The sequence below is a fragment of the Centroberyx affinis genome, unplaced genomic scaffold (genome assembly GCF_046629955.1).
Source record: "Centroberyx affinis isolate AG114_WGS23_722 - 3 ecotype Tasmania unplaced genomic scaffold, CSIRO-AGI_Caff_v1 ptg001340l_1, whole genome shotgun sequence".
NCBI lineage: Eukaryota > Metazoa > Chordata > Actinopteri > Beryciformes > Berycidae > Centroberyx > Centroberyx affinis.
In genome coordinates, this window is record NW_027279837.1 from 809,809 (window position 1) to 835,568 (window position 25,760).

The following is a 25,760-nucleotide window of genomic DNA, read 5'->3' on the forward strand; positions in this document are numbered from 1 at the left end:
ATTGAGTGAAGTGTCTGTAGAGCCCAAGGCCTCCCTAGCCAAGGCTTCTGGGCCAACAGGAGTAATCAACCAAGGTCCAGATTGAAGCCCTGATAGCAGAGGGTCCCTGATTGCTCCTAAGTACCCCCAGGCACCAGGCATTTAAGACACTTTCTGCTGATTTTGATTGACAACCAGTCTGGTCAGAGCAGCTATCAGCGCTAGATTTGACATCAGATGTCTGTGTTTGAACCAATGTCCATCTCCTTTATTTCAGATAAAAACATCTATATGAAATCTACAACCAAACCTCAGTGAAAATCTATGTTTTTCACCCTTTTCACACTTGTTGGCTCCTAAAAATGACATTTGCTCCACTAGACAGATCTGTATGATCTATATGCCACAAATGGCATTGGAGGAAACTGGGTGAATTCGACTTCCACTACAAACTTTTGGGTATATAGAATTTAAATTGTAAAAACATGAAAAACCAGGAAGAGAACATTTCGCCTTACTTCCATTTTCACTTTGGATTGTTCTTTTTAGGTTGATTTGATTCTCCAAGGTATTGCTATCAAGAAATTATTGTATAGTTGGAGCTGAATGTAACCGTCCTCCCAGTCCTCTATAGGAGCTTTTCATATGCTGATTTCCAGATGCATCTCTCTGTTTGGTATATCTAGTTCACAGAGTGGATCTATCTGGTTTTCAATAGGCTATGTAAGAGGCCATCATGTATGGTAACCTGTGAAAACTTGAGTGGGAACACTGTTCACTTAGTTCCTGTGGGCTTGTGTGAGCTGCATTATAATGAGCGCACACGTTTATCTTGGTTACTCCTGACTCATAGTTAATATTCTCAGATGTTTTCCTTTTGCCATCTTCAAAGCTTTAGAAACTATGTCAATACCTGTAAGGAGACGACATATTTACCGGCCCAAGTGAAGATGCATAACAAGCTTATTGCAATCTATTGCATCACTGTGAATTACAGTACTGTCAATTGTATTCATGAACCTCTGAGAGCTGTCGAGATACAGCAACAGCTAGAGTCCCTGGTCCGCCCCATTGCATCACACATCTTCATTCATAATGTGGTTCATGTACAGAGTGAGATTTATACCAAATGCCAAAATGGAAGAACCAGTGTGATTTAATTGCCAATTATGTATCGTTCTTATAAAGCTGAAATTTCATCTGATTTAGATTCACTAGTAAATCTTCAGACACAAAGCAAAATTACAGGACTTCAAAGCATTAAATTACAGGACTGCAGTCCAGACCAGCTTTCTCGAGCCAAGATCAGATCCAGTCAAGTTCAAGTGAAGACCAAGTCTAAAAGGGGTCGAGACCAAGTCAGGACCGACACCAGAGAAAATCGAGACCAAGACCAAAATAAGCAATACACAGTGTACATGTCTTTCCAAATGGAAAAATAATACTTTAGGAGTTTCTTAGGGATCAGCAGAGATGTAGGTCTATCTGCAGCAGCTCTCTACTAAACCCTGCAACATCCAACTAATAAATGCAGAGGGTTTTGACTAATCAGTAGATGTTTGAGGACCGTTACATACTATACACAGGTGTAATCCCTTAAATTGTTTATAGTGCTGGGGAGAAAATAAGCAAAGATGGACCAGGTGGAGAGAAATACATTTGCATTTTTTTTAGATAGGCGGAGACCAAGTCTGAGTCAAAATAGGCCAAGAGACCAAGACAAGTCCAAGATGTCAGAAAAGTGATCTCAAGACCGGACTCACTACAGCTTTATTAGATTATTTCCAACTAAGAAGGTTCAGAAACTGCATTTGGGGTACAATAGCCAAGAAGAGTTTGATTGACTGGTATTAGAGATATACTTCACACAGCTAAAGATGGATCACATGTGGAATCTCCTCATCGTCAACATTGTTGTTTCAAACAAATAGACCAGATTGCTCCACAGGTCTTCTTAGATTACTGATTGTGTCAAATGGCAGAGAGTATCAGCAGTACTAAATATTCATATTCATAAGTGCTGCAGTCACAAACTCATACATATGTACACATACACCAGGGTTGGAACTCATCAATATTGGATCATCAATAATATTACAATATTGGAGGTATTGGAATTGGATTTTGAAAAAACCTACAGGAAACAGAATCAGAACTGAATTGGAATTTCAGGAAGTTGAATTTAATTGAATTTTTTTTTTTTTTTTTCTTATCACATATTGGAGATTACACATAGTGTTGTATATTATCACACTGAATATCATAAAATGTTAAAGGGACCTTTCAGGTGGTATTTGATGCAGAACATGTAATCGTAATGCACACATTATGATTGAGTGTATTTGATTTGTTTAACTGTCTTTTATTGTATTCATAATGTTTGGTTTATAATGTTTAGCAAGTCAAGACATGGAATGGAATGGAATTTAACAGAATTCAATTCTGTCTCCTGTCATTCCAATTAAAGTCCAAATTCTGTTTCCTTAGAGCTGGCTGCAATTCCAATTCAAATTCCAACTCCAGGAAGAATTGGAATTTACCATGCATTCTCTATACATGAACGGTCCCAACCCTGACATACACATATGTACACTAACAAAATGCTGACAATGCTCACACAATCTGAGCTGAAATATTTGCACACACCCCTAATGGAGCCTCATCCGACCACAGGAGGAATGCCTGGCTAACTTGCAAAAGGCTCCTTAGAAGGCCGACGGTGTGAAAATCATTCATCACACATGCCTCTGCAGAGCGTCGAGCATGCTGCTTTGTCTCCATCAGGCCTTTCAAGTACAAAGCCTCATCGAAAAGAGACGCGAAACAAAAAGAAAACTCTCGCCTCTTCCTCCCTCCCTAACCCCCCATCTGGCTCCTTGAGCTCTCCAAATGCAAAGAAAGTAAGTCATGTGCCATTCTTTTTAACTATTGATTGTCATTGTTAGGTGTTGTTTGTAGTTTGTCCTCAGAAAAAAAAACTATTTATTTAAATATTTATTCAAGTATCCATTCATTTAATTTTTTTACCCAGCCCCCCTCCCCATGTTCAGAAGGACTGAAAGAAATCCCTGCAGTCTTTTAAGGAACTGAATGTCCATTTTATTTTCAGCAAAAAGGATAAAAACATCAGTCACACAATTCTGCCTCTTCAAAATAAATAATAATACATATCTGATTTACATGTTGACACCCAATTGTAACATAATTTGTTTCAGCTGAAAAAAAAACGAAAGAAAATCTGCACAATATGATTATCATACAGTGTGTCCTTTACCAGCAATAAACATAACATGGGCATTATTGATTTCATTCTGCCAAAGACATTTCTGTATGACAATATACGCTGGACTCTGCAAACTACAGAAGCAAAACTCATTTACTTACATAACGTCATCCAGCTAATGACTGTCACTTCGGAAACAAATTCTTTTTCTAGAGTCTAGGCTGCGTGAATCTTGCAATCAAGCACAACAAGGACTGATCCTTCAGCAAAGCTTTCTGATGGAGTAGATGTTTCCAGGTGCCGTCGTACAAAAGCGGAACAACTGAATCCTGACATTTTACACCTCAGAAATCATACATTGGACTTGGCAATAGAAAGGCTGAAGAAAAACAGACTCAGACAAACACCACATTGCAACATCTGCAAAATGTATTGTTAGGAGAATAGAAGAAATTTTATGTTTTCCTGTATCACCCAGCGGAGACATCAAACTAACAAAAATTCTTTCTTTTCTTTGTTTTCACACCTTATGTCTTCACACCACTTCCGTAGCACATCAACTAAGTATTTGTTTATACTGTATGTGCAGTTGCACTTTTCATATAGTGTTGAGAGGTATGACTGAGTCCATGAATAATGTGGCTCTTTATTAAATGTCTATGAAAAACACACCCCCCCCCACCCCCCCACCCACCGCCTCATCCCCTTGCCCCAAAAAACATAGAAACTGTTGTCAAATTTCAAATGAATAGTCAAGTGACTACTGATTAGCCGCCGGGGACAGAGCACTTCAGGAGAAACTTTTATGTTTTTTTTAGCACAAAGATAGCAAAGGAATGCATCAAAGCAAGAGTGCTGGGCTTGTGCCCATCGCTGGAATGAAAGGACAGGTGCCTCCCCATAAAAATACTCCAACATGTATGCAATCTGCAGTCAATGGCTGGACCTGAGCCCAAATCTGAAACCTTTAATGTCTTTTGCGCACAAGGCTTCCTCCTTAGTCAAGCCACTTTTGAAGTCTGTGTCAAAACTCACCATGTCACGCTTTTGAAAATCCATACAAGGGAGGTAAACAAACCAAAACCTTTGAAGTCAAAGTGTTTTTTTTTCCAATCTCACTTTTGTTGTCATTGAATCTTTCCCCCACTGCACTACGGCAGACAAATTCATTTTTCTCTGTTAACAATAAATTACTCTTGTTAATTTTTAGTTTTAAGTCCAAGAAATGTTAAGAGAGACATTTATGGGCTATGAGAAGACACTGGTGCCGTCGCTGTTGCCGTACAGGTCGGCCAGCTTTTTGAAGCGTGGTCCCCAATTGCTGAGATAGTCATAGTTCTGCTCTGAGTCTGTACTTAGCGACTCCAGTGAGCTTAGTGACTCTGCTACTGAGCCGCTGCCTTCAAAAGCGTATGTCTGCAGAGAGTCATATGGGGGAGCTGATGGATCCACGTCAGCGTCTTTTAGTCGGTCCCAAATAAACTCTCGGAACACCACGTTGTCCGGCAGGGATTTGTAGGCTGGGCGAGAGGCTGACGGGTAATGAAAGAAGGTGGGCGTATCTGGGGTGACGTCTCGCCGGACCTTGGGGTCTCTGATGACGTTGAGATTGCGCAGGGTGACCATGTCGAAGGCCTCCGTGTCCTCCTCTCCCCCGCCCTCGTCGTCGTAGCGGACGATGTTCTCTCTGATGTCCCTCTCCTCCTCCAGGATCAGAGGCTCCTTCTTCCTCCGACGCATTGTCACAATTAGCAGAACCATCACTGCAGAGAAAGGGGAGAGATGTCCGGGTCAGTTTTGACTGGAATTACTTTCTTTGCATTGCAATCCAGATCCTGAAAGATCACAGGGATTTAAAAGGCACAGTGCTTTTGGATAAAAATATAATATATAACCCAAAGTTGACCACAATGTGAAACCATCCATAAATCAAAGCAAACAATCTGCTCGCAATGTAACAGCAGTGTTAATAAATACACTGTGGGAGCATTACACAGTGTGCGGACTACATTGTTTGCTTTGATTTACATCACAGATGTAAACCTAGAATGTAATATAATGCCCTCCATGGTTTCCACCACCTCCATTTTGCATATTGCTTCAAGTCTTATAGAAAACTCCACCAAACTGGAATCTGTGGCCCTCTGAGATCTTACCAGAACCCCTCCTCCAACCCTGTTCCCTCTCCCATACATTATTGCTGAAAATAACTCTACGCCCAAGCAAACTGGCAAATGTCTAATGATCCTCTATCCATCAATGTCACGCTGGTGCCAGTGAAATATCGTTCCGTGGGCCCATATTTCTTTTCCTTCGCGGCGTCTAGCTACTGCGGGCTAGAGAGAAAGAGGCCCAGGAACCAAAGCCAAACACCACTTCACACCCCCTAATAAGGGAGCAAATGGAGGAGGTGGAAGGGAGGCAGTGTCACATGAAAGGCTGCAGGAAACCCTTATGAATGGGTAACCCTCTGTTGGATATTAGGTGACTGGTGCTACTCTACTGCAGCAATACTGGGAGTATTACAAGTCAACAGTTTCTCTGTAAAATATTGGACTGGTCCCTCTAGTCTAACAGCCACTACTAATATTCACGACAATTTTGTGTGCTTTGAGACAGAATGCCGAATATTTCCATGGAAGATTGTTTCCTCTGATTATAGAAGCTCAAGTCATTTCAAATTCTGTTCGATTCCGTAGGGCTTCTCCAAAGTGAATTACAAAGTGGCACATTGAAATAGAATATTCTCAGCGCTTTCCAGCAAAGCTCTTTAGGGTTTAATGCCTAGAAGGCAGGCACGATGCGTCACACACTGGAAGCTGGCCAACATCTAATCAGGTCCTACTAGGGTGTGCAGGTGGATGGTCAAGCATACAAAAGTCCATCTGTATCAGGTACCAAGTGGCTTGTAAGAAATGATCTCTGAACCGGACAGTTTAGCAAATACATTATAATTACACCATGCTATACACCATGATACAGTAGCGCTCCTGCTGCTCATAACACATTTACACTGTTGATGTACAGTAAATGGAAAACAGGATAGAAGGAGATCAAGGAGATCAGCGTTATCCTGGCTTTTGCTATAATTTAATTGTTTAAATGATCCATCAAGCGTAATCAATGGTGAACAAGGTGAGTTTTCTGCGCTGCCCTTTCCTTACCAGCATGCATCATTGTAATGAACTTTCTCATTACAGTTATTTTTCTCAGTTTCCGTAGCCTTGTGTGGTTCTGTTGAACCTGGGACTAATTATTCACTCATTTTGTTACGCACAACACCTCCAGTGTCTCTGTATTGCAGTGCCACTAATAAGAGAGCTGGAAAACAGATAGTGTGACTGATACTACGTGCGACTCTCCAAGGCTTTGAAAATTATGGGGGTAGACAGGGAATACATATACGTATACATGTACATATAATACACAAATACAATAAAACAGATGTACAGAGGCAAATGCTATGTTCAAATCTGATTTTTTTGCATATCCATTACGAGTCAGATATTTTTTCTGAAGTCTGAACAGCACAAAACACACGGAATTTGATATTTTCAGATCAGATTTAGACCACATTTGTAACTGGTTTGAAATGCAATTAAATTTGCATCTCTGAAAAAGCAACTCAGTCTGACCACTCAGATCGGATTTCAAGTGTATTTTGTGTTTTCGTCACTCAACATGTGACATGTATTTGACGCCACGCGTTGCGACAAGAAGAGCAGAGAACAAACATGGTGGAGAGCCAGCAAGAAAATAGTACCAACACCTGGACAAATGAAGAGGTTTCACCGTTCCTCAACAACATGACAGATACCACTCTCCTCCATCGCTGACATTGCAAAACCTACATGTTACTAGCTAAAATAACTATACACTAACTTTCATTATGTTCTCTGCATCCTTCTGCAAACTGCTAGCCATTTTGTCACCCACAATGAAATCGGGGGAGGGACTATGGCTCGGCCCCGGTCCATCTGTCCGTCACGCACAATATCAGATGCCACTGATTGTATTTTGACGAAACTTCAGGGAATAATGCTTATCATTACTCTGTTCCAGCATTTTTAAAATTACACTAAGTGGCCGAAGAGGGGGGGCGCTACAACGTTTGTTTAATTGTCTGTACAATATCTCAGAAGCCGCTGATCAGATTTTCACAAAACGTAAGGGAAAAATGCGTCTCATTGCTCCATTCTGGCATTTTTTAAACTGCACTGACTGGGGATGCTGCAACATTTGTTTACTTGTTACTGATTGGCCCAGAGGGGATCTGCATCATTCGTAGGGGACAAGATGTTGTCTTTGTTTTTTCTGCCTTTCCCCCAATTCCCCATCAAGGGGCCTTTTGCCTCTTGCCAGTCATTATTAATATGAATTTGTTCTTAATTGACTTGCTCAGTTAAATGAAGCTTATATATATATATATTTTTTTTTTAAATAGCGTGACAACCAATGTTGTAATGGAAGCAAATGATTATACTGTCTAAACACACAAATACAATCTGGTCACTTAGAAATTACAATGTGGACAATCAGTCTATTTGAAAAACAAATTGGGTTTTCCTGCTGTCTGAATACAGCTAAACAAATGTATACAGCAGATGTTAAAACACACTAACACAGACAGAGGAACACAGACAGAAAAATATAAATAAAGATGAATGAACAAGATATATAGAATGAGTCTGAGAGGCAGTAGTCAGAGAAATAACTGTCTGGAGCTTTGCAGTGCTACGTAATGTCCTAATTGGCCCTCTGGAGGAATGAGCCATACCTGACCTGTACTAGGAAATAAAAGGCACTGGATCTTAACAAGATAATGATTTGACTCAGTAGTTTGGCTGCATCATCCAAAAGTGACTGTATCATTAAAAATGTTTTAAATAACACTTACCAAAAAATAAATAAATAAATAAATCCATCCCAGGCATTTTACTGCAAAGAATAAAGGAGTTCAATTAAATCTAAAAATATCAACCTATGATTAATGACCACTTAGCTTAGATAATGTGCATACACTGCCTTGGCTACAAACACACTGCGTGGATAAAAAGCTGGCAGTTGGGACAGCAGGCAGGTGGAAAAGTGGTGGAAAAGTGAATATAATACAAGGGAATTTCTTGGGCACAACTGATGAATAATGAGACTTGGAGGAGGAGTAGCACTCTGAAGAGCTCTCCGCTCAAAAATATGCATTGGAGTTATTAGACTCAGTGATGACGACAGATAACTAGAATCAGTGGTGCCGAAGGAAGTGTCTGTTCCTCTCACCTGATGAGAGAGAGAGAGAGAGAGAGAGAGGGGATGGAGAATAGAGAGAGAAAGCAGATTTCAGTCTAGAGGAGTCCTGAGACTGACAGCGGCGAGACACACCACACGTCTTATTCGGGTTCTTCTTTCATCCAAAACAATACAATCACGCGCAATCACAGCCTCAATTGCTACCTACAGATTGAAAGAGGTCTTGATGGAAGACCATCAAGGAAGATCAGAATAAAGGATTGGGCCGAACGGTTGTGCATAGGCTGTTAATGCGAGGGTAGAGGGAGGGGCTGCTGGGGAGGGAGAGGATATGCACCGAGAAAAAGCTCTGGGAGACAGAACAAAAGGAGACAGAACAGGAAGGAAGGGGAGAGGCTGGTCCAATTGAGCAAAACAGACTGATGGGGATAGCTAGGGACACGCACACTAACACACACACACACGCACACAAGGCGGCTTGGAGGTATATTAAACTGGAGGCCATTAGTTCTAAGCCTGTGGCCTGAGGCCATGCCGTGCAGAATAGAGCCAGCTTTCATTTGCGATGCCAGGTTCAAGGTTGTGCGGCCGCATTTTTCCCCCTGTTGCTCTTTTGAAGTTTTCATTTATCACCAAAAGTATTCTGTGTCGCAATAAAAGGAAGGCAAACTTCAAGGGGACTGGAATAAAAAGCAAAGTTTGACCCCATCAAAAAACTCATTTCGGTTATTGTATATACTATTTAGATCCTTCTCAGCTTTCAATGAAGATCACCAAAGCATGAAACTATTACTCTGCCCTGATGGGGTAATGCTTTGTCTGTGGGTTTTATGAGCAATAATGCAGACTGTTGGTGATGGTTGAGTGCTGCATCATCTTTAGGGTATGTTAATGAATTCTCATTTACAAGTATCTTTACTAACAGCTTAACACACAATATAATACAAGGAGATAGAAACAAAGAGCAAATGCATTTAAAGCCTGTGTCCTTGAAATATAGTAGCTCATACTTTTTGCTTTCTATGACCTCCACAAAATAATATAATTAATCAACTGGATAAATTTGTTGAACAGTATCTGGGGGGAAGCCATCATCTTATGCCGCTTAGAAGGGAAAATGATCTAAATCTAAAATCTCATCACCGCCTCACACTGCCTGCAGGCATTGTTTTCTCTCAATGGTAATCCACATTAAGACACTGTGTTTTTTTTTTAGTCTAGTGTTTCCAAATGCAGGAGGGGCAGGAGTGTCACCGAAATTCAAAAGATGCTGTTTTAAAAAAGTTGACAGAGACTTCAACATAAATATTAAATTGTTTGCATAAAGTAAAAGTAAAAACAGAAAAACCCTGTTAACCCCATGTTAAAATGCAAATATTCATATTAACATTCAACAATAACATTCTAAATATCAAAAATACATGAAGATACAGTAATGACCTCACTTCCCTGTGCTTCAGAAATGATTTTTGGGCAAATACATTTTTGATACGTTCACATACATACCTAAAGAGTGGGACAAATATAATCAAATATTTTATCATCTCAGTCAGTCAGTTTGAGAGTGGAAAAAAAATCGCATGAGTCAGTTAATAAACAAAGCAGGTAGCTGCCTGACTGTTTCAACAAGGAGCACCATGCTGCAATTACAGATTGGGGCTTTAAGCCAAGAGAGTCAGTCGTCTGTGGTCAGTGTTTTGCTTGCTCTAATTGGTTTCTCTTAAAGTTGTCTAATTCAATTCTGCGTTTTCTGATCACATTTTGTACTCTAAATGTTTTCCTCAAAGTAGCAAGTATAAAATAGTAGGATCTTGCTTTCAAGTTTAGTAGAATCAACGCTTAAAAATGAAACTAAAAATACCTACCAGCTGTACTTAATTACAGTATTTGAGTAGAAATACTTAGGGTTTTCTGCACCTCTGACAGCAGGATTTCAGTAGGATTTCACTTCTACACATTTAGGTTGCAATTCATAGCTGGGCGACCTGGGTCACATGAATGTATTCGCCAAAGAAGAGATATGAGCAGAAAGATATTTCTCCTTAGACTTGACCTGTACAACACCTGAATCAAGAAAACCTTAGGATACACTTCTCTTTTAGTGAATCTCCATTCACACATTCAGCTGCCTGAGGAATGCATAACAACAAAGATACGTCTGAAGAAGTTCTGAATACTGAAGCATGCAGTTCTTGGTATTACATCCACATGACATGGACTCAAATCTGAACTGCAGAAACAGCTTCTTAGCCCAGTTGCCATTGAAATACATCGGATGGTGGATCCACAGTTTACCCCCCAATCAATGTGCTAGGGTTCAACTGATATGGGTTTTTAAAGGCCAATGCCTTTCCAAAAAATTCCAAGTATTCAGTGTATAATAATAATAAAGCATTCATGCAAAATCCAATCAAAATGTCACATTTGAATCAGGTCAGGTTAAGGGCTGCCCATAGAGAACCAATGTAATCAATGATCATTTATACAATTATGTAATCAAACAAACTGCTTCATATCCATCATATCGGAGCTGGATGACATCGACTGATATCCAGTGTTCAATAAAAGACCAAAATCAAGTCTAACTCTTGTACCAACCTCCTCAACTTGCACCACATCACTGCTATAAGCGCTGATGTTGCCTGACACTGAGGTCATGGCAGATCTTACCCAGAAGTGTGAGGATGCAGCCCAGGATGGCCAGCAGGGCGCCGGTGCTCAGGCCGGTGGCTGTGTAGGCCACCGCTCCGCAGGACAGGGCCACGCCGTCGGAGTCGCAGTCACACACACGCACCGACAGCGTGTTCGTGCTGCTGAGGGCGGGGCTTCCACTGTCCACGATCAACACAGGCAGCCGGTACATGGGCTGCTCCCGTCTCCGGAAACCGCCTCGCTTCGTCAATATGGACGCCGTGTTGTCTGGAAAATATAGTTTAAGCGTAGATAGGTCAGGGACGCGGAAGAGCGAGGCGGCAAAGTTCTGCACGAGACAAAAACAAATCCTTAGATTTCGTTCACACTCCAAGTTGATTGCCTTCAAATGAACAATAAACTACATTTATATGAACTGCAGGTTGATTTATATCTATTCTGTAATGATTGCTGTGCTTTGGTTGTGCAGTTGAAAGCGAATTTACAGTATGAAAAGCAGGAGCGTCAACAGATGGTGTCATTAACACAATTCATTATATCACACACTGTGGTATCGCTCCCTGGTCTTGACCACCTGTTGGCTAATAACAGCTTTAGTTTGATGGTAAAATCTTATATGAAATATGAGCATAGGAGAGAGAGAGAGAGAGAGAGAGAGAGAGAGAGAGAGAGAGAGAGGGAGAGACAGACAGAGGGAGAGGCAGTCAGAGTCGAACAATGTGCTATTACACCAGCTAAAAAGCCATTTTATGACAAGTAGATCAATGGGTTGAATTGTACTTTCAAACTGAGCAGTCTCAATTGAAATGTAGCTTTAGCCTTTGTTTTTTTTCAAGGGATAGCCAGATTGTTCTTTGTTCTGAGAATCAGGTGAAACATTAATGTATGGTTGGGTTCTCTTGTGATCGCCACATTAGCAATTTCAGGAACATTTCTCGGCGATAAAGAAAAATACACAGTAGTCGTGGTGGCAGCTGTTTCATAGAGGGTAAACATCTGCTTAAATCAACAAAAATTTTTAAATGCTGAATAAGTGTGCTTTTGTCCAAAATGTGAAACATGTGGTTGTGTCTTATTATTTTGCTTTAACGGTTCAAGGTATTGAGCGCAGCAAGGCAGAAAACACAAACACAAACTCACAGCAGATAAAATATAGAAGACGTATTAAACTAGACACATTAAATATACACATTAAGACACGTCAAGTGAAGAATGTAAAGTGCAGAAAACAATCCAGGATGCGGGAGTTTGATCAACTAAATTCTGCTGTTATCTGAAATCCGGTTACTATCAGAGAACAAGCGTTTCACAGAGTTCTCAGACAACTATTAAGGCAGTAAACATTATGAATATCATGTGAAAACAAACTGCAACTAAACAGTTTTCCAGCCAAGTTGCTCTTAATCTGGTAAAAAGTGACATTAGACACCCTGTTCACCACATAACACTCGTTACTGTGGCACATCCTGATGACCAATGCTGCTGAAATGTGACGTGTGCAAATTAATGTGCAAACAGAACATGCCTCATCGCAGATCATTACTTTAGAGAGCATATAAACACTGGACAAGGTTTTCAAAGCAGCAGAGCAACAGATGACAGAGTCAGGCACAAGTCTCATGCGTCTTTAAAGCTGCGTGCATAGGCATCACATGTTTTTTTCTATAGGGGAAGCTAGTTGCGTTCATCCACCCACTGCCTTGAGTGTGCCAATCATTACGGCAGAAAGGGAATGTTTGTGTTTTCAGGAACACAGAGAAAAGCCAAAGTTTGTTTTGCATTCAGTATTAATGAACAATTATAAAATAGGGAACATACTACATTTTCATCGCAGATTTATGGTTTAATTTGGCATGGCCGGGCTACCTGGGGGGCATCACATCACTTTCTCTGTTTTTCTGAGTCAGATTGCCAAGTAGATTGCGTCCAGATACACGGCAGATAGGGAGAGCCGGAGTGAGCTATGGCCAGAGTGTCAATTACATTGCTGCTGGGCTCAAATCAGAAGAAAGTAAGCAGCGAACAGACCATAACAAACTCAAACCAGCACCTTTTAGAGATTACAAAGGCCAACATGGTTTTCAAGGGAATGCCACATTTTTATGGCGCAACTACATGCAACAGGCTTGATCTGACACATAGAGCATTCACAAGGCTATAGGCATTAAGGATTATAGTCAGGTAAATTGATGACTGACTGATGGTGTGTGTGAATTTGATGGTGTGTGTGAATTTGACTGAAAACAATACTTCTACTGAATGGAAAATAAATAAATGAAGTCAATGGAGGAATGAATTTGTATTGGAAAGCTTTACCACAACTTTCAACAGCTATACTAACTAAAATCTCAACTCACAGCATTGTCACAACTAGAGCTGAACAATTAAAAAAAAATCTAAATTGCAATATGAATTTCTGAAATTTCCAAAATGGATTACCAAACAAGGTGTTTTAGAGCTTTCATCATACTCAAACTCAGTAAATCCTTCACATTCACTTCTATTTTTTTTTTTACAGAATCACTTTACTTAATTAATTTTTGAAGTTCTACAAAAATTATGACAAGAAAAACATGATGATGTGAATCGCTGTTTAAATCGCAATTGCAATATTGTGTCAAATAATCACAATTTTTGTCAATATCTTTCAGCCCCAGTCACAGCCACAGATAATCTTTGCAGAGCAGGCATACACCACAGTGTGGCCAGGTAAGTGGAAACTCATATTCTCAGCTCATATTTTTATTACTGGGATTCAGAGGTGTTCACAGAAGAAGAAGAGTGTTACCCTTGTTATCTCGCAGAGTGAAGTTGAGGTTGCCAGCGACAGGTGCAGCCAGGGCGAAATAGAAGCGATGACCGCTCGGAGGTTCGTCCTTATCCACTGCACTGATGGTCTGGATCACCTGAGGGCAGCGGGACACAAAAACACACTCAAGATTGGTTGCCTTGCATCGCCTTGTTGTTTTTCATCCCACCTCATTGGCTGATTGAGTGTTAATTTAAGCTGTAAATTGTTTAATGCGTGCATAAAATAAGAACAGGCTGTTTTTGTCTCTTAGTGAATCCATATGAAGAATACCTTGCCATCAAACATTATATGAATGCATCACTTTCACTGTGGCGTGGATTTATTTACATGCTAGCATAAATCTCCCTTAATAGGCCGAGCAGCAGTGTGAGTAAAATGGAGGAAATCAACTTGATTGTGATTTATAGAAAAGATTTGTTTTATAATGTTGGCTATGGTTTTACATCACTTATCACTTGAAGTAAGTGCTTATTTGGCAAGAGCTTGGCAGCCTTTTAGGGATGAGATTTGGTTTCACATACAGCACTTAAAAAGGCCGAGGGAAGTGCTTTCTCTGAAGCAAATCATTGTCCTGTTGTCATATTCTCTCAGTCCCAGTGCCTAGGCCAGGACACATTTAGCTATAACATTCAATATTGTATTAATACCTAGACACATTCTTCTTACTCCAATATCTACAGCTCAATCTGACCACTATGTCTTAAACAAATCAATGCAGAGTCAGGTCAGCCCGCTGAATATGTTGTTAAGACGATGCTATTCAAAATCAATGCATAGGCTATGCAGTCAAGCATTCCTACCTCATTATTCAAAGTATGAAAATGACTCATGATAAGAACTGCTCATAGCTTGCTTGAGGCAATGCAAGACAAGCATTCATATTTGTGAGTTAAACAAGTGAATGCTATTTGTTTAGCCCACTTTATTTTGCCTCTGAACCTAAGACTACAGAGCAGATCCCTATTCCCTTTATTGTATAGCAATGTTGACAACTGTAAGAAAATACAGGGAATCACATTACCAAATAAACCAATTTATTTACACCCACCAGCATAGAAACCCAGTTAATATTTATGCGAAAAAATGTGGTATCTGAAAATCAAGTTATCTCTTTTCAGAGAGCGTTAATTCCAGGATCCACCGTGCAGCAGCACTTAGCTGCAGCGAGAGAAAAGAAAAAACGTTTCACTCAGGACACACTGTACAGGAGAGGCATATCACACACAAACATGCCATATGGGCGACAAATGATAGCCACGACGACGGCCATCAAAGTGGGTGTTACTGCAGCGATGTCCTTATAAATTTAGATCAAGCCGTCTGAATCCTTTGTAGGCAATCTAAAAACTCAACCCTGTGACAACTCACACCCATGGACCGGATCCAACAGATTCTTAAAAGCAATTCACACTAAATTATCACATTTCCCAGCCCCAACCAGCTCTGCATCTAACATCAAGACAAAAACAAAGTGAAAAAAAAAAAAAGCCAATGATCCATCAGTGTTGAGACATGGATTATCAGTTGTCAACTGTGATTAAATGCTGCTGGTTACAAGCTGTCAGGTATTAGGAGTCGGTGTAGGTGGTAAACGACGTCTTGCCAATTATTAAAACTGGCAGACAGAGTGAAAAATTCATGAATATTTTATGTTGTTTCTTTACAAAATTAAAATAGTTGCTGTTTCATCAGCAAAACTAATCATAAAGTATGTGCTTTTATTTCCTTCCTGTTTAGTATTCCAACAGAAGTGGATTTTACGTGGGGAGCAGAAATCATCCAATGCAAAGGTTATCTGTCTTAGCTCAAGAACATTTGGGTATCTGTCATTTATGCAGACAGAACTGATGTTTCCGACAGCTTCAGATCAGTAGCAGAGCAACAACTGAGCACCTAAACATGTATGCATGCTCTGCAGCATATCATATCATGAAAGCTGCCATTTATTCCCCAATCATAATAACTCACATGCCTTTCCTGCTGTGATGGAAATTTCACATTTGATAGAGATGTTTCCTTGTGGATCCTACACCGACGATGATTCCTATACACAATTTGAACCCTTTGATGTCCTTTGAATATTGCAGATGGATTCTAAGCTTATCTCTAGGAAGGTTTCCATTCGTCACTGCTGGGGAAAGGACTGTAAATCATCCTTAAATCAAACACTTTGTAATGTATAATGCCTTTCATTAGTGTGGCTGTGATGCAAGGCGTTCCAGAGAATCTTCGGTGGGGAAATTCTCTAATGGGTTGAGTAGGAGACAGGAGGAGAGAGGCATGGATGTAGACATAAATTCTCACCGAAAGACATTAACAGCAGCAGCAGAGCGGCGGCTGTCGCAAGTAAGACTGAGGACTCCTATGAATCACAGAATTAAAGTTTTTTCTTTTGAGTTTACACACGCCTACAAGTGAGATCAAAAGGATATAAAAGGACGAAGGTGTCTCTATTTGTGGCTTTGGAGCAGCAGTGAAGCACACATAGCTGTCACCAGGGGTTGTGTTGATGAGGGAAGCGGTACGGCCGTGGTTTTCACACCCCTCACCTCCTCTACCGCTGCTTCCTATGACATCAACACCCAAAACATCACCCACATGTGTGACACCAGCACCTACGTACAGTACACCCGCAGATCAACATCGCCCCCGCAGTCACATCCCCCCCTGTCTTCACAAACACACACACACACACACACACACACACACACACACACACAACACGCATTAATTTTGATGCCAATCAATATGTACCATCCAACAAATGTCATCTTTCAATCTCTTTTCATTTCTATATGTCAGCTCTCTCAGTCTGTATTGATTATCTAAAACGGTTGCTGAGACTCTTCTTGTGCTGAGCATGCTTGTTGGCATGATCCTGACAAGCCTGAACCGCTGAGGCTAAAGTGATTTCCTGGTGAGATTTGAGATTAAATTTGTTCCGTGTGTCGTCTTTTTATAGCGCTTACGCTGCCACATGTGTCCCCCCGTGCCTTGGCATATCAGTTTTCACCTCCCACCTTGATGCAGCACCTTTAATAAACTGATAATTGGGAGGAAGGCTGGAGTTGTGAAAACATTGTTTGTTGTTTATAACATTAATAAACATTTTCCCAACTGAGGTAGCAGTAGCAGTAGTTTTGATCGGGGAAGTATATCCTTCTGCCTTTTAAGAAGTCAAACTGCCACTAATTTTCTTGAGCTACCAAACATTCACAAATCTCTCGGTGATCCTGCGCCTCTCTGGGGATGCTGGGTGAGGGAGGGGAGGGGCCGGGTGGCAGATTGGGGGCAGCAGAATGCCAAGTCCACTCATGTATGTAATGGTTACACTAAAGTGATTGTCGAATGTGACCCCCCCTGCCCCTGCTCCCTCCACCCCATCATAATATCAATTAATATTATGGCAGAAGACAGACACACCGATGATCCGTAACAAGTGGCGTCTCTGGAGAGAGCCAGTGCCACGAGACGGCCTTAATTAGGCCTGAAAAATGGCAGGTTATTCCAACCCTGTGCTCCCTGTTAATCTATGCTACAGAGCCACAGAGTCAGCCCTGGCCCCAACTGGCAAATGTTATTATTTCATCTTTGTCGCAGCAACGAATAAGCCAATGGGTGAGACAGCCAGTGGGCGGCCTAAGATTTTAACAAAGCTCACTGGGAAGAGGCTGCCGGTGAGCGGATGCTGTTAGTAGAACCGGTTTGTTGTTGATTGCTACTCCTGGACATGTATAACAGGAACATTTTAATTAGGAATCAGGGAGGCGGTGGGGTGTACATCTGACAGGTTACGAGTCCACCGAGTCTGTCTGCTAACAGACAGCTGACAGCTAGTTGGAATTCAAATGGTGTTTTCGCATTCAAATGTCAACCTTTCTCCTTTCCTTTGCTCTGTATGTGTTTTTGGGTGTAAATTTCATCATGAAATTTCCATTTTGCCTGACTTCATTATTCAGTCTGAAACTGCAATCCCTGTGGTCGTCTTCAGTGATGCCTAACAGGAGGCTATATTCAAACTGAATTCAGTAGAAACTGGAATTAGTGAAACATACAAATAAAATGAGTTGGAAAGTACTCCAAGTCTCTAGTAGTTATTCACTCTAACAATAAGGTAAGGGAGATGACAACATGTGAAAGCAAACTAATTTCACCATGTAATAAAAACAAAGTCATGATTGAATTGGCTAAATGCCTGCATGCAGCTCTTTACGCATAAGGGGAAAAGCAATGTGTCTAATTTCCTCATCCAGAAATTCTTTATAAAGAACATTTCATTTCGGTTGAATAAAAATGATGAAGTGAAAACATTTACACACACGCGTGCACACACACACACACACCATTTTAAGATGCAGAGTGCGGCTTGGCTATTAGCATGTTAACACTAGCTCCTAGCGATAGCAACTCATTTTATGACTGCACCCCTTAAAGACTATGGATGGAATTTGAATCCGTTGTGTCTGCCAGTTGGGCCGACCAGCTGAGAGGACCGAGGCCTCAGCAGCTCCTCACTTTACAGCAGAGTAGCTCCTAGCTACACCTAGGGGAAGCTAACAGCTCAGCTATCACTGGCATTGAGTAAGCAATCTGTCTGGTTCAGCTGAGTAATTACAGATTTGCTGTACCTTTTCCTGCTGATGATGCTGTCATGGGCCACGGCTGTTGCTATGCCCTGCGGGCTAGTTTGATTGTAGGGAATGACTTTGTTTCAGTATTGCCATTGTCTCTGTGCCATAATTTATCAGGCACTGCTGGGAAGAAATGTACAAATTATCTGTTGGATTTCACAGTCAGGTTATATTGATAGATGATAGGCGAGATGCTAGCATTGCTCTAAATTCAATATCACTGGGCATCAACAATCATCTGAGGATAACCGGCTGTATCCAGAACTAAAAATAGACATTCAGCTCTGTAGCATTCATACAGTAGTGATGCCTTCACTAACGATGGAAACTCAGAATTAGATAACGTTTACTCCAGAAAATACTGTATACTTTAAGTTCAGTGTTTGTTGGATATATGAATACTGCAAAATCTTTAAAAAATTCAGAGTAGCTTGCACTCAGACAATCTCTGCATGTAGTTCACTTTGATTTTTTGGGGGATTTTATCTCTGAACAAAAGGAATAAGAGACATACATATAAAATGCCACTAAAACCCGATGCAGCAACAAAGACAGTCGTGCCTGCGAGACCCTGTAAACTCACTGAAAAAAGAGCCACATTGTGGTCAAGCCTAATGCACAAAGGAAAAAATTGCATACATGAAATATATTCTCTCATTTTTGCAAATGAAATCGTTTGCTATTCTTGTACACCCTCCCTTGAGCACAGTGACAAACAACTCAGAAGTATGAATGCAAATAACATATTTAAAAGGGCCTAATAGCCATTTCCAATACAATGCATCATTCTGATCAATTGTACTTATTCAGTTCTGCACGCCTGCTTTACCCTTCGCCTCTGATTGTATTTTCCAAATGCCAAGAGTAGACAAATCGCCATTGCAGACACACAAGTCATTTAGCAACAATGAGGCCAAATGCTAAACACAGGGAAAATGCAATGCATGGCTCCAGCGTCTGACACGCCTTTCCTGAACCAAATTTCCAAGCCCTGAAATCTCTCTTGTTCTGTTTGCATGATACTGTGATGCATTTTCTGCACCAGTGCCCTCCATGGTGATCGTCTAATTATACAGCGCTTCAGAATGAAGAATCAGACTGAGGCAGACAACCACTCCATCCCAGCATGAAATATCATATTAGCCTGTGATATTATTGTGGAGTAAGACCACAGGCAGAGTCATGCACTGCCATTAATTTAGTTGGCATTGACAGTATGGAATGAGACTAACATCTCTAATGAACGATAACACCTACAATACCTGCTATTAAATCTTAAGGATGTGTCTCATACTAATGAGACTATCTCCCTGGAATGACCTCAAGCTCTGAAGTGGATAGGTCCACAGTGGAATTGTTTTGAGGCACAAGAAAGACTTTTAATGGCTTTGAGAGACAGCAGGCTGCCTTTGTGAGGCAAACTTCAAGAGGTGTGGAGAGAGAAAAAGGAAGGGAAGCTGGACTGACTGCAGAGCCGTTTCTGGATCTTACCTGTCCTGGCATGGCGTTTTCACAGAGGAGGGTTTCATAGTCTATGGCAAAGACCGGGGCATTATCATTTATGTCCAGCACCGTGATGAGAGTGATTCCCTTTCCAATTTGGGTTGGGTCTTCTGAAAGACAAAGAGAGGGAGAGTCTGTGTCCATGTCATAGCATTCAGCAAACTTTCTTTTAAACACTTTAATTCAGCTTTAACTTTGTGTTTATGCGCTCAGCCAATTTATGGGATATTGATCTTTCTCATGTGTTTTTAATTAATCACAAAGGTGGAGCAAAAAGCGCTGCTGTAATGAAATATGCAATGCTCTCCCAACAGCTGGCATCCTTATCCACTCTGGTGGGGATCAGCCAAAGTGATTACACTCGGTGCGGCTTGTTGTGGGGAAAGGCTACGTGTATGAACAAGCCATCTTGCACAGTGGGCTTCGCGCCTCTGTCTGCCTGACACACACTGATGGTTAAATGGCTGCGTCTGAGTGCAAGATGATGATTTAGCCTGGCGTCGCCGCCATGCTGACGAGAGATGACGCGCTGACATTCGGGCCGGCTGATTTGACGGTGATAAAAAGGACGCATGGTGCCTCGGGCCACAGACTTGTTGTCATTGGCGTGGTCTGAGCACAGCGGAGGAAATGTGAGTGACTGCAGCAGCTCAAATGCACAGCATCCCTCAACCGGAGAGACTCTGCACCCTGTTTAGTCACAAAGAACCCATTTACTATAAATACTGTCATAAGGCATACAGGACAGTGGATTTTGGACTCAAAGATGTTTTCAGCTAAAAACAGAGCCTGAGTGTCACTATGTGTCAGGAGCCAGTATCTCATGCATGAGAGACTGTTGTGACATTTCATACAGTTATTATTATATGCTGCCTTCTCTTTGTTGCTATATCTAGCAAGTACTCACACTCTGAAATCAACCGAATAGTGTGTGTGTGTGCTGCTACATGTAAATAAAAACACATCTTTTGAAGCAGAGCGATAAAAAGGTTTTGAAAAAAAAACAAAACTGAATACACTTTTACGCACTGCACTCTGTCTGAAGATGTGATAGCAGAGGAACTGCCAAGCTGACATGTTGTCTTTTTGAACATATATTGATGTGATGCAGCCATCTACAGTGCTCGGCATGCGCCGATGATTGTCGTCCATTGTGTTTGCGTATGGCTGTAGAATGACAGAAAGAAAAAAAAAAAAAAAAAAGCCTTTATGTCCTTGGAGCTGTCAAGAGATTAACAAAAAGGCACGCGGCACCTCTGCATCACATCAACATAGTTCACCCATGGGTGAGAGCGCCTACCCTTAGTCAGCACCTCGTCCCCTCACACACACACCACAGCAGAGGGAGAGCTGGAGGTCAGAGCGACCGCCCCGCGTGTGAATTAACATTCCCCGACAGCCCTACCACGACCCCAACAACTCCGCACTGTATTGTAGGCAGAGCGCAGGGGTGGGGGGGGGGTGGGGGGGGTGGGGGATGGGAAGAGGGGGGAGTGGTGTTGGTGATTCATCTGGGTGACAGCGCAGGAAGGACCACAAGGCTTCATATACAAATTCCTCCTAACAGTGACACTAACCGGATAATTCCAACCCGAACGGCAGGTTGGAGCGTGTGCGGTGGTGTACTTACGGCTCTCGATAGCGAAGATAGTGAGGTTGTGCACGGAGTTGGCCTCTCTGTCCAGAGGCTTGGCGGTGCTGATGACCCCACTTAAAGCATCTACGTTAAAGAATCGCTCCAAGTCTGTGTTTCTGTCTATGGAGTACCTGGACACACACACACACACACACACACACACACACACACACACACACAGCCAGGCATAAAGAACGTCCTTTTAAAAGCAGGTTTTGGACACTGGTATTGATTTGACATTTCAGTATTTCTTGTTAGAGCACTTGTGAAGAAAGATAGTAATAGTTATTTTGTCCACTCAGACTCTCCCACTGAAGATTTTCAATTCATCAGAGCTTTAATCAGCCATCAATGGGTTGTGTCCATACAGTTCATTATCCTTTTATATAATATTTTTTACTAGATGTCTGAAAAGCACATAATTAACACAGTTACAATAATTATTTTAAACTTACAAAATGCAATAGAAATGTGCACTTGTTCAACTTTTCAGTGTGATTGAAAAGAATCCCTATTAAACTTTGATACAACAGAAGGCTGTCCACTTTTCTCTCAGCGCAGAACACAGATCAAGCCCTTTCAATACGCATATAACTCATATTTCTGGAGAAATATTATGACTTCAATTAGCCTACATCCAAAGGGTATTATTGCAATGTAATTTGACTCTTGTGGTTGCATTAGTTCCACAATAATTTTAATTTCAACAGATGTAGTGCAATATATTGCAGACGCTGATAACAGTCACAGCAGCAAAAAGAGGCAATTTACAACCACAATGGTGCAGTAATTTGATTTTCTGATTAAGATTACTAACAATCCTAACAGACCAAGCATGAATACCATACAATATTCATTCAATTAATGCATAATGGGTGGGGATCTCAGGAGTGACACCACACAGATTGACAATCTGAGCGCTTGTTTTGAGTCAGAAATGCCATGGCACTACTATTGAGCCTTGACCCTCCTGCAGGAATGCCCTTCTCTTGTTCAAGATGGCATTTCACTTTTGCAAATGCTGCACTCCTCAGCACCCCCGCCATCTGGCACCGTCTTTGTCACAGCCACACGGGAACTGGCCATTTCGAGAGTCTACAGATTCTGGGTGTTTGTAGATAATGTGGAGTGAGATGAATGTATTAACCCGCTGATAAACATAGAGCTCTTCTTTAAGGAGTCTCGGGCCTTTATTTGTGTCCTTTGAGAATCTCACATTTCTCCCACAACAACACGCAGCTCCTGCAAATTCGTTTTTTTTTCCACTTTGCTGAATGAAAGCACCTTAAGAGTGGAGGGTTTATTTGAGGAGAGATTAGTCACTTGCAAAAGTGACTGAGACAAAAAAAGAGACGTCAAATTATTAGTACCTGATGGCACTGCTGGAGGTGTCCGGGTCGTGAGCGGAAACTCTCCCGATAGACGTGCCCACTTTGGCGTCCTCAGACACCACCATCTTGCTGAGAGGTGTGGAAAAGACGGGTGGCTCGTTCACATCTTCCACCGTCACCTTGACTGACGCTGTGTCGCTAAATGGGCCCACGCTCAAGAAGTTGGAGTCAATATTCCTGTTGGTGGCTTCGATTCTCAGAGAAAAGCTGCTCTTTGTCTCGAAGTCTAGAGGCTATAGCGAAGGCAGACGGGAAGAATACAAAACATACGTGAAAAATCGATTCTTCTTCACTTTTCCTTGTGATACACACCCTGTCAAACGAGGTCACTTGGGTTGTGCGGTGCTGTTCAGTAGTCAAGACTCTGACCTTCCATTCCAACTTTACAGTAAAAGGTGAAACAAAGCTATACAGATGTGTGTGAATCATTCATGCTGGCCTAACATGTCATTTTGTTTGGCTTATTGAACTCCCCACTGTAACCTATAATATACTGCAGAAGAACATTGATGTGACACTTTCATTGTTGGTGACTGTCTTCTATGCTGTAATTGTCTGAGGTTGGTGCAAAACAAACAAAAGATCAAATTGTCCCATCTGACAAGTATGGCTTGTGGCCAACAATGGCTCTCTGTCCTACAAAGGAGCTGCAGCAATGAACTGTCACATCTCTCTAGCCCGAGGAGACCATTTCAAGTTCTCTATAAAGCCTGAAATGTGAAGCATTTGCCCTCAGCCCATCCAAAATAAAAGATGTTTTTTTTATGTCTATTACCGGTAAATCTCTGGTATATTCAGAACCTATTAACCCCTCTTTTTTAATGCTGTACCTTCAGAAGGATGATGATCCCCTCTTGTGTGTCCTCGTCTGTTGTAATGTTGAACATGCCAGGCCCGTCACCATCCATGATCCTGTAGTCCATCTCTGCGTTGGAGCCTATGTCAGCGTCGGCCGCCTTGATCCTGGCCACCACAGATTGCACAGGCAGTGACTCCAGCACTGTGTACTGATAGCTCTCTGGAAAAGGAAGGACAGCAGCGCATGGTGGTAATGGATGTGCTTATTTCCGTACCAACTCACCTTCAAGCAGCCCAGCTTTGTTATACCCTACAGCTTTGATTTGGCTGTGTGGCTCCTCAATAAATTTGGGTTGCATAACACAGACAGATAGCAGTAGCGACACGCATGGAATAAAGCGCTTAGATAGTGCTGCATACTGCAGTTTAGTCTGTAGAGTCCGCAATGGACACATGGAATATACAATTAAGAAAACATAAAAGCGTCAAAGAACAATGGCATTTTTCACATTCCTGTACTCCATGTTTTACTGGTAGAAGAATATATTTGGCAAAACAAACATTTAGATGTATTTCCAAACTCTGATGCCTTTGTAGAGGGATTAAAATGTCTGTCGCTTCCCGAATCTTCTCTGAATGTAATGGGTTATCCCCTTGACCAAAGAGAACAGGAGTCATGCTTAGATCCCCATGGTACGCTTCATGGGATGAAATGTCCACTCCAAGATTCTATTACTCCGAAACTCTCCATTGTGTTCCCTGAGCTTTTGTCGGAAACCTTCGGATTTAAAGCACTCTTATAAGAATAAAGAAGGGAATCATATTCATAATCATAATCTCCCCAATCACCATGGCAGAGCTCATTACCAGACCTTTCTGTGTTCCTCACCCTAGTGTCTCCCTCAGCCGCCGTCTAAATGCTAATCTGCCTGACATTGTTTGCCGCCGTGTAATCTTTGTAATGGCTTTTTAATTTGCCGTGGAATAGCAGCTCTTTAAAAGACCAAAAAATTGCTTCCCTCCTCCCCTCTCGCCCCTGCACCTAGTTCTTTCCCTCTGTCCCCGTCCCCCAGCCTGTCCCTTCATGCATCTAACCTTGACTGCTTTCCCTTCTCCCTTCCAAGGACTAGCTAAACCTTCTGGACTCTATCAGCTGTGATGCTCTGTAATGGTCTATCGATTCTGACCCATGACCCTGCGAGGGCGACAGCAGGGGCAAAGTCCACAACTCCTCCAAAGTCTCTTTCTTCCCAGCATGACAGCACTGGGTTAAAACGGCATTGATGACTTGTTGTGCAAACGTGAACCTTTCTCTCCCCCCGGGGACCAGCAAATTGACCTGACTTCATGGCAGTCCAGCACCGAGTGCAACGGCCAGGCGGTGGTCGGGCTATCAGCGGTAAACCGATTGCCGGAGCTTCAGATTATCATGAGAAGCACTGCATTCCTTTGAATCCTAAAGCTGGGCCTGGAACCCATTAGCAGCCCGTGAAATAGGCTGACAACAAAAAACGGAGCCTGATTGATCCTAGTATCCACCGCCATGGCAGCCCCCAGCTCTGATGAGCAGTAAAGCAGGGAGGTGCACACCTTGCAGGAATGTAAGGCTGTATTTTAATTTGTCAAGATGTATGCTGAAAACACAAATGCAAGAAAGTTAAGAGAAAAGAAAAGAGAAAAGAGAATCATGCTAATAGGGTTAGGAATGAGACTAATATAACCTTGGTAAATTGGTGAGAGGTGGCTTAGCGATCAGGATTATTTCTGAGTATATTTTTCTTCTATCTTATGAAAAAACCTGGGCATTCTAGCTATTTCCTGTTAAACTTTCTGCTATGATACATTATGAAGAAAAATAAACCTTGTTAAACTGTACTCAAAGAAAAAAACA

General features: G+C 41.7%; 1 protein-coding gene across 1 annotated transcript in view; it reads right to left on the minus strand.

Moving 5' to 3' along the window:
- Positions 1–4,450: 4,450 nt before the first annotated feature.
- LOC139649417 (cadherin-7-like) overlaps positions 4,451–25,760 on the minus strand; it is a 42,866-nt gene continuing 21,556 nt past the window's right edge. The window contains exons 3-9 of the mRNA XM_071525807.1: positions 23,902–24,089; positions 23,051–23,304; positions 21,675–21,811; positions 20,033–20,154; positions 13,887–14,004; positions 11,117–11,365; positions 4,451–4,965 (exon numbers count right to left, since the gene is read on the minus strand). Of these exons, the coding sequence (XP_071381908.1) occupies positions 4,451–4,965; positions 11,117–11,365; positions 13,887–14,004; positions 20,033–20,154; positions 21,675–21,811; positions 23,051–23,304; positions 23,902–24,089 (1,583 nt within the window). The remainder of the gene's footprint in view (positions 4,966–11,116; positions 11,366–13,886; positions 14,005–20,032; positions 20,155–21,674; positions 21,812–23,050; positions 23,305–23,901; positions 24,090–25,760) is intronic.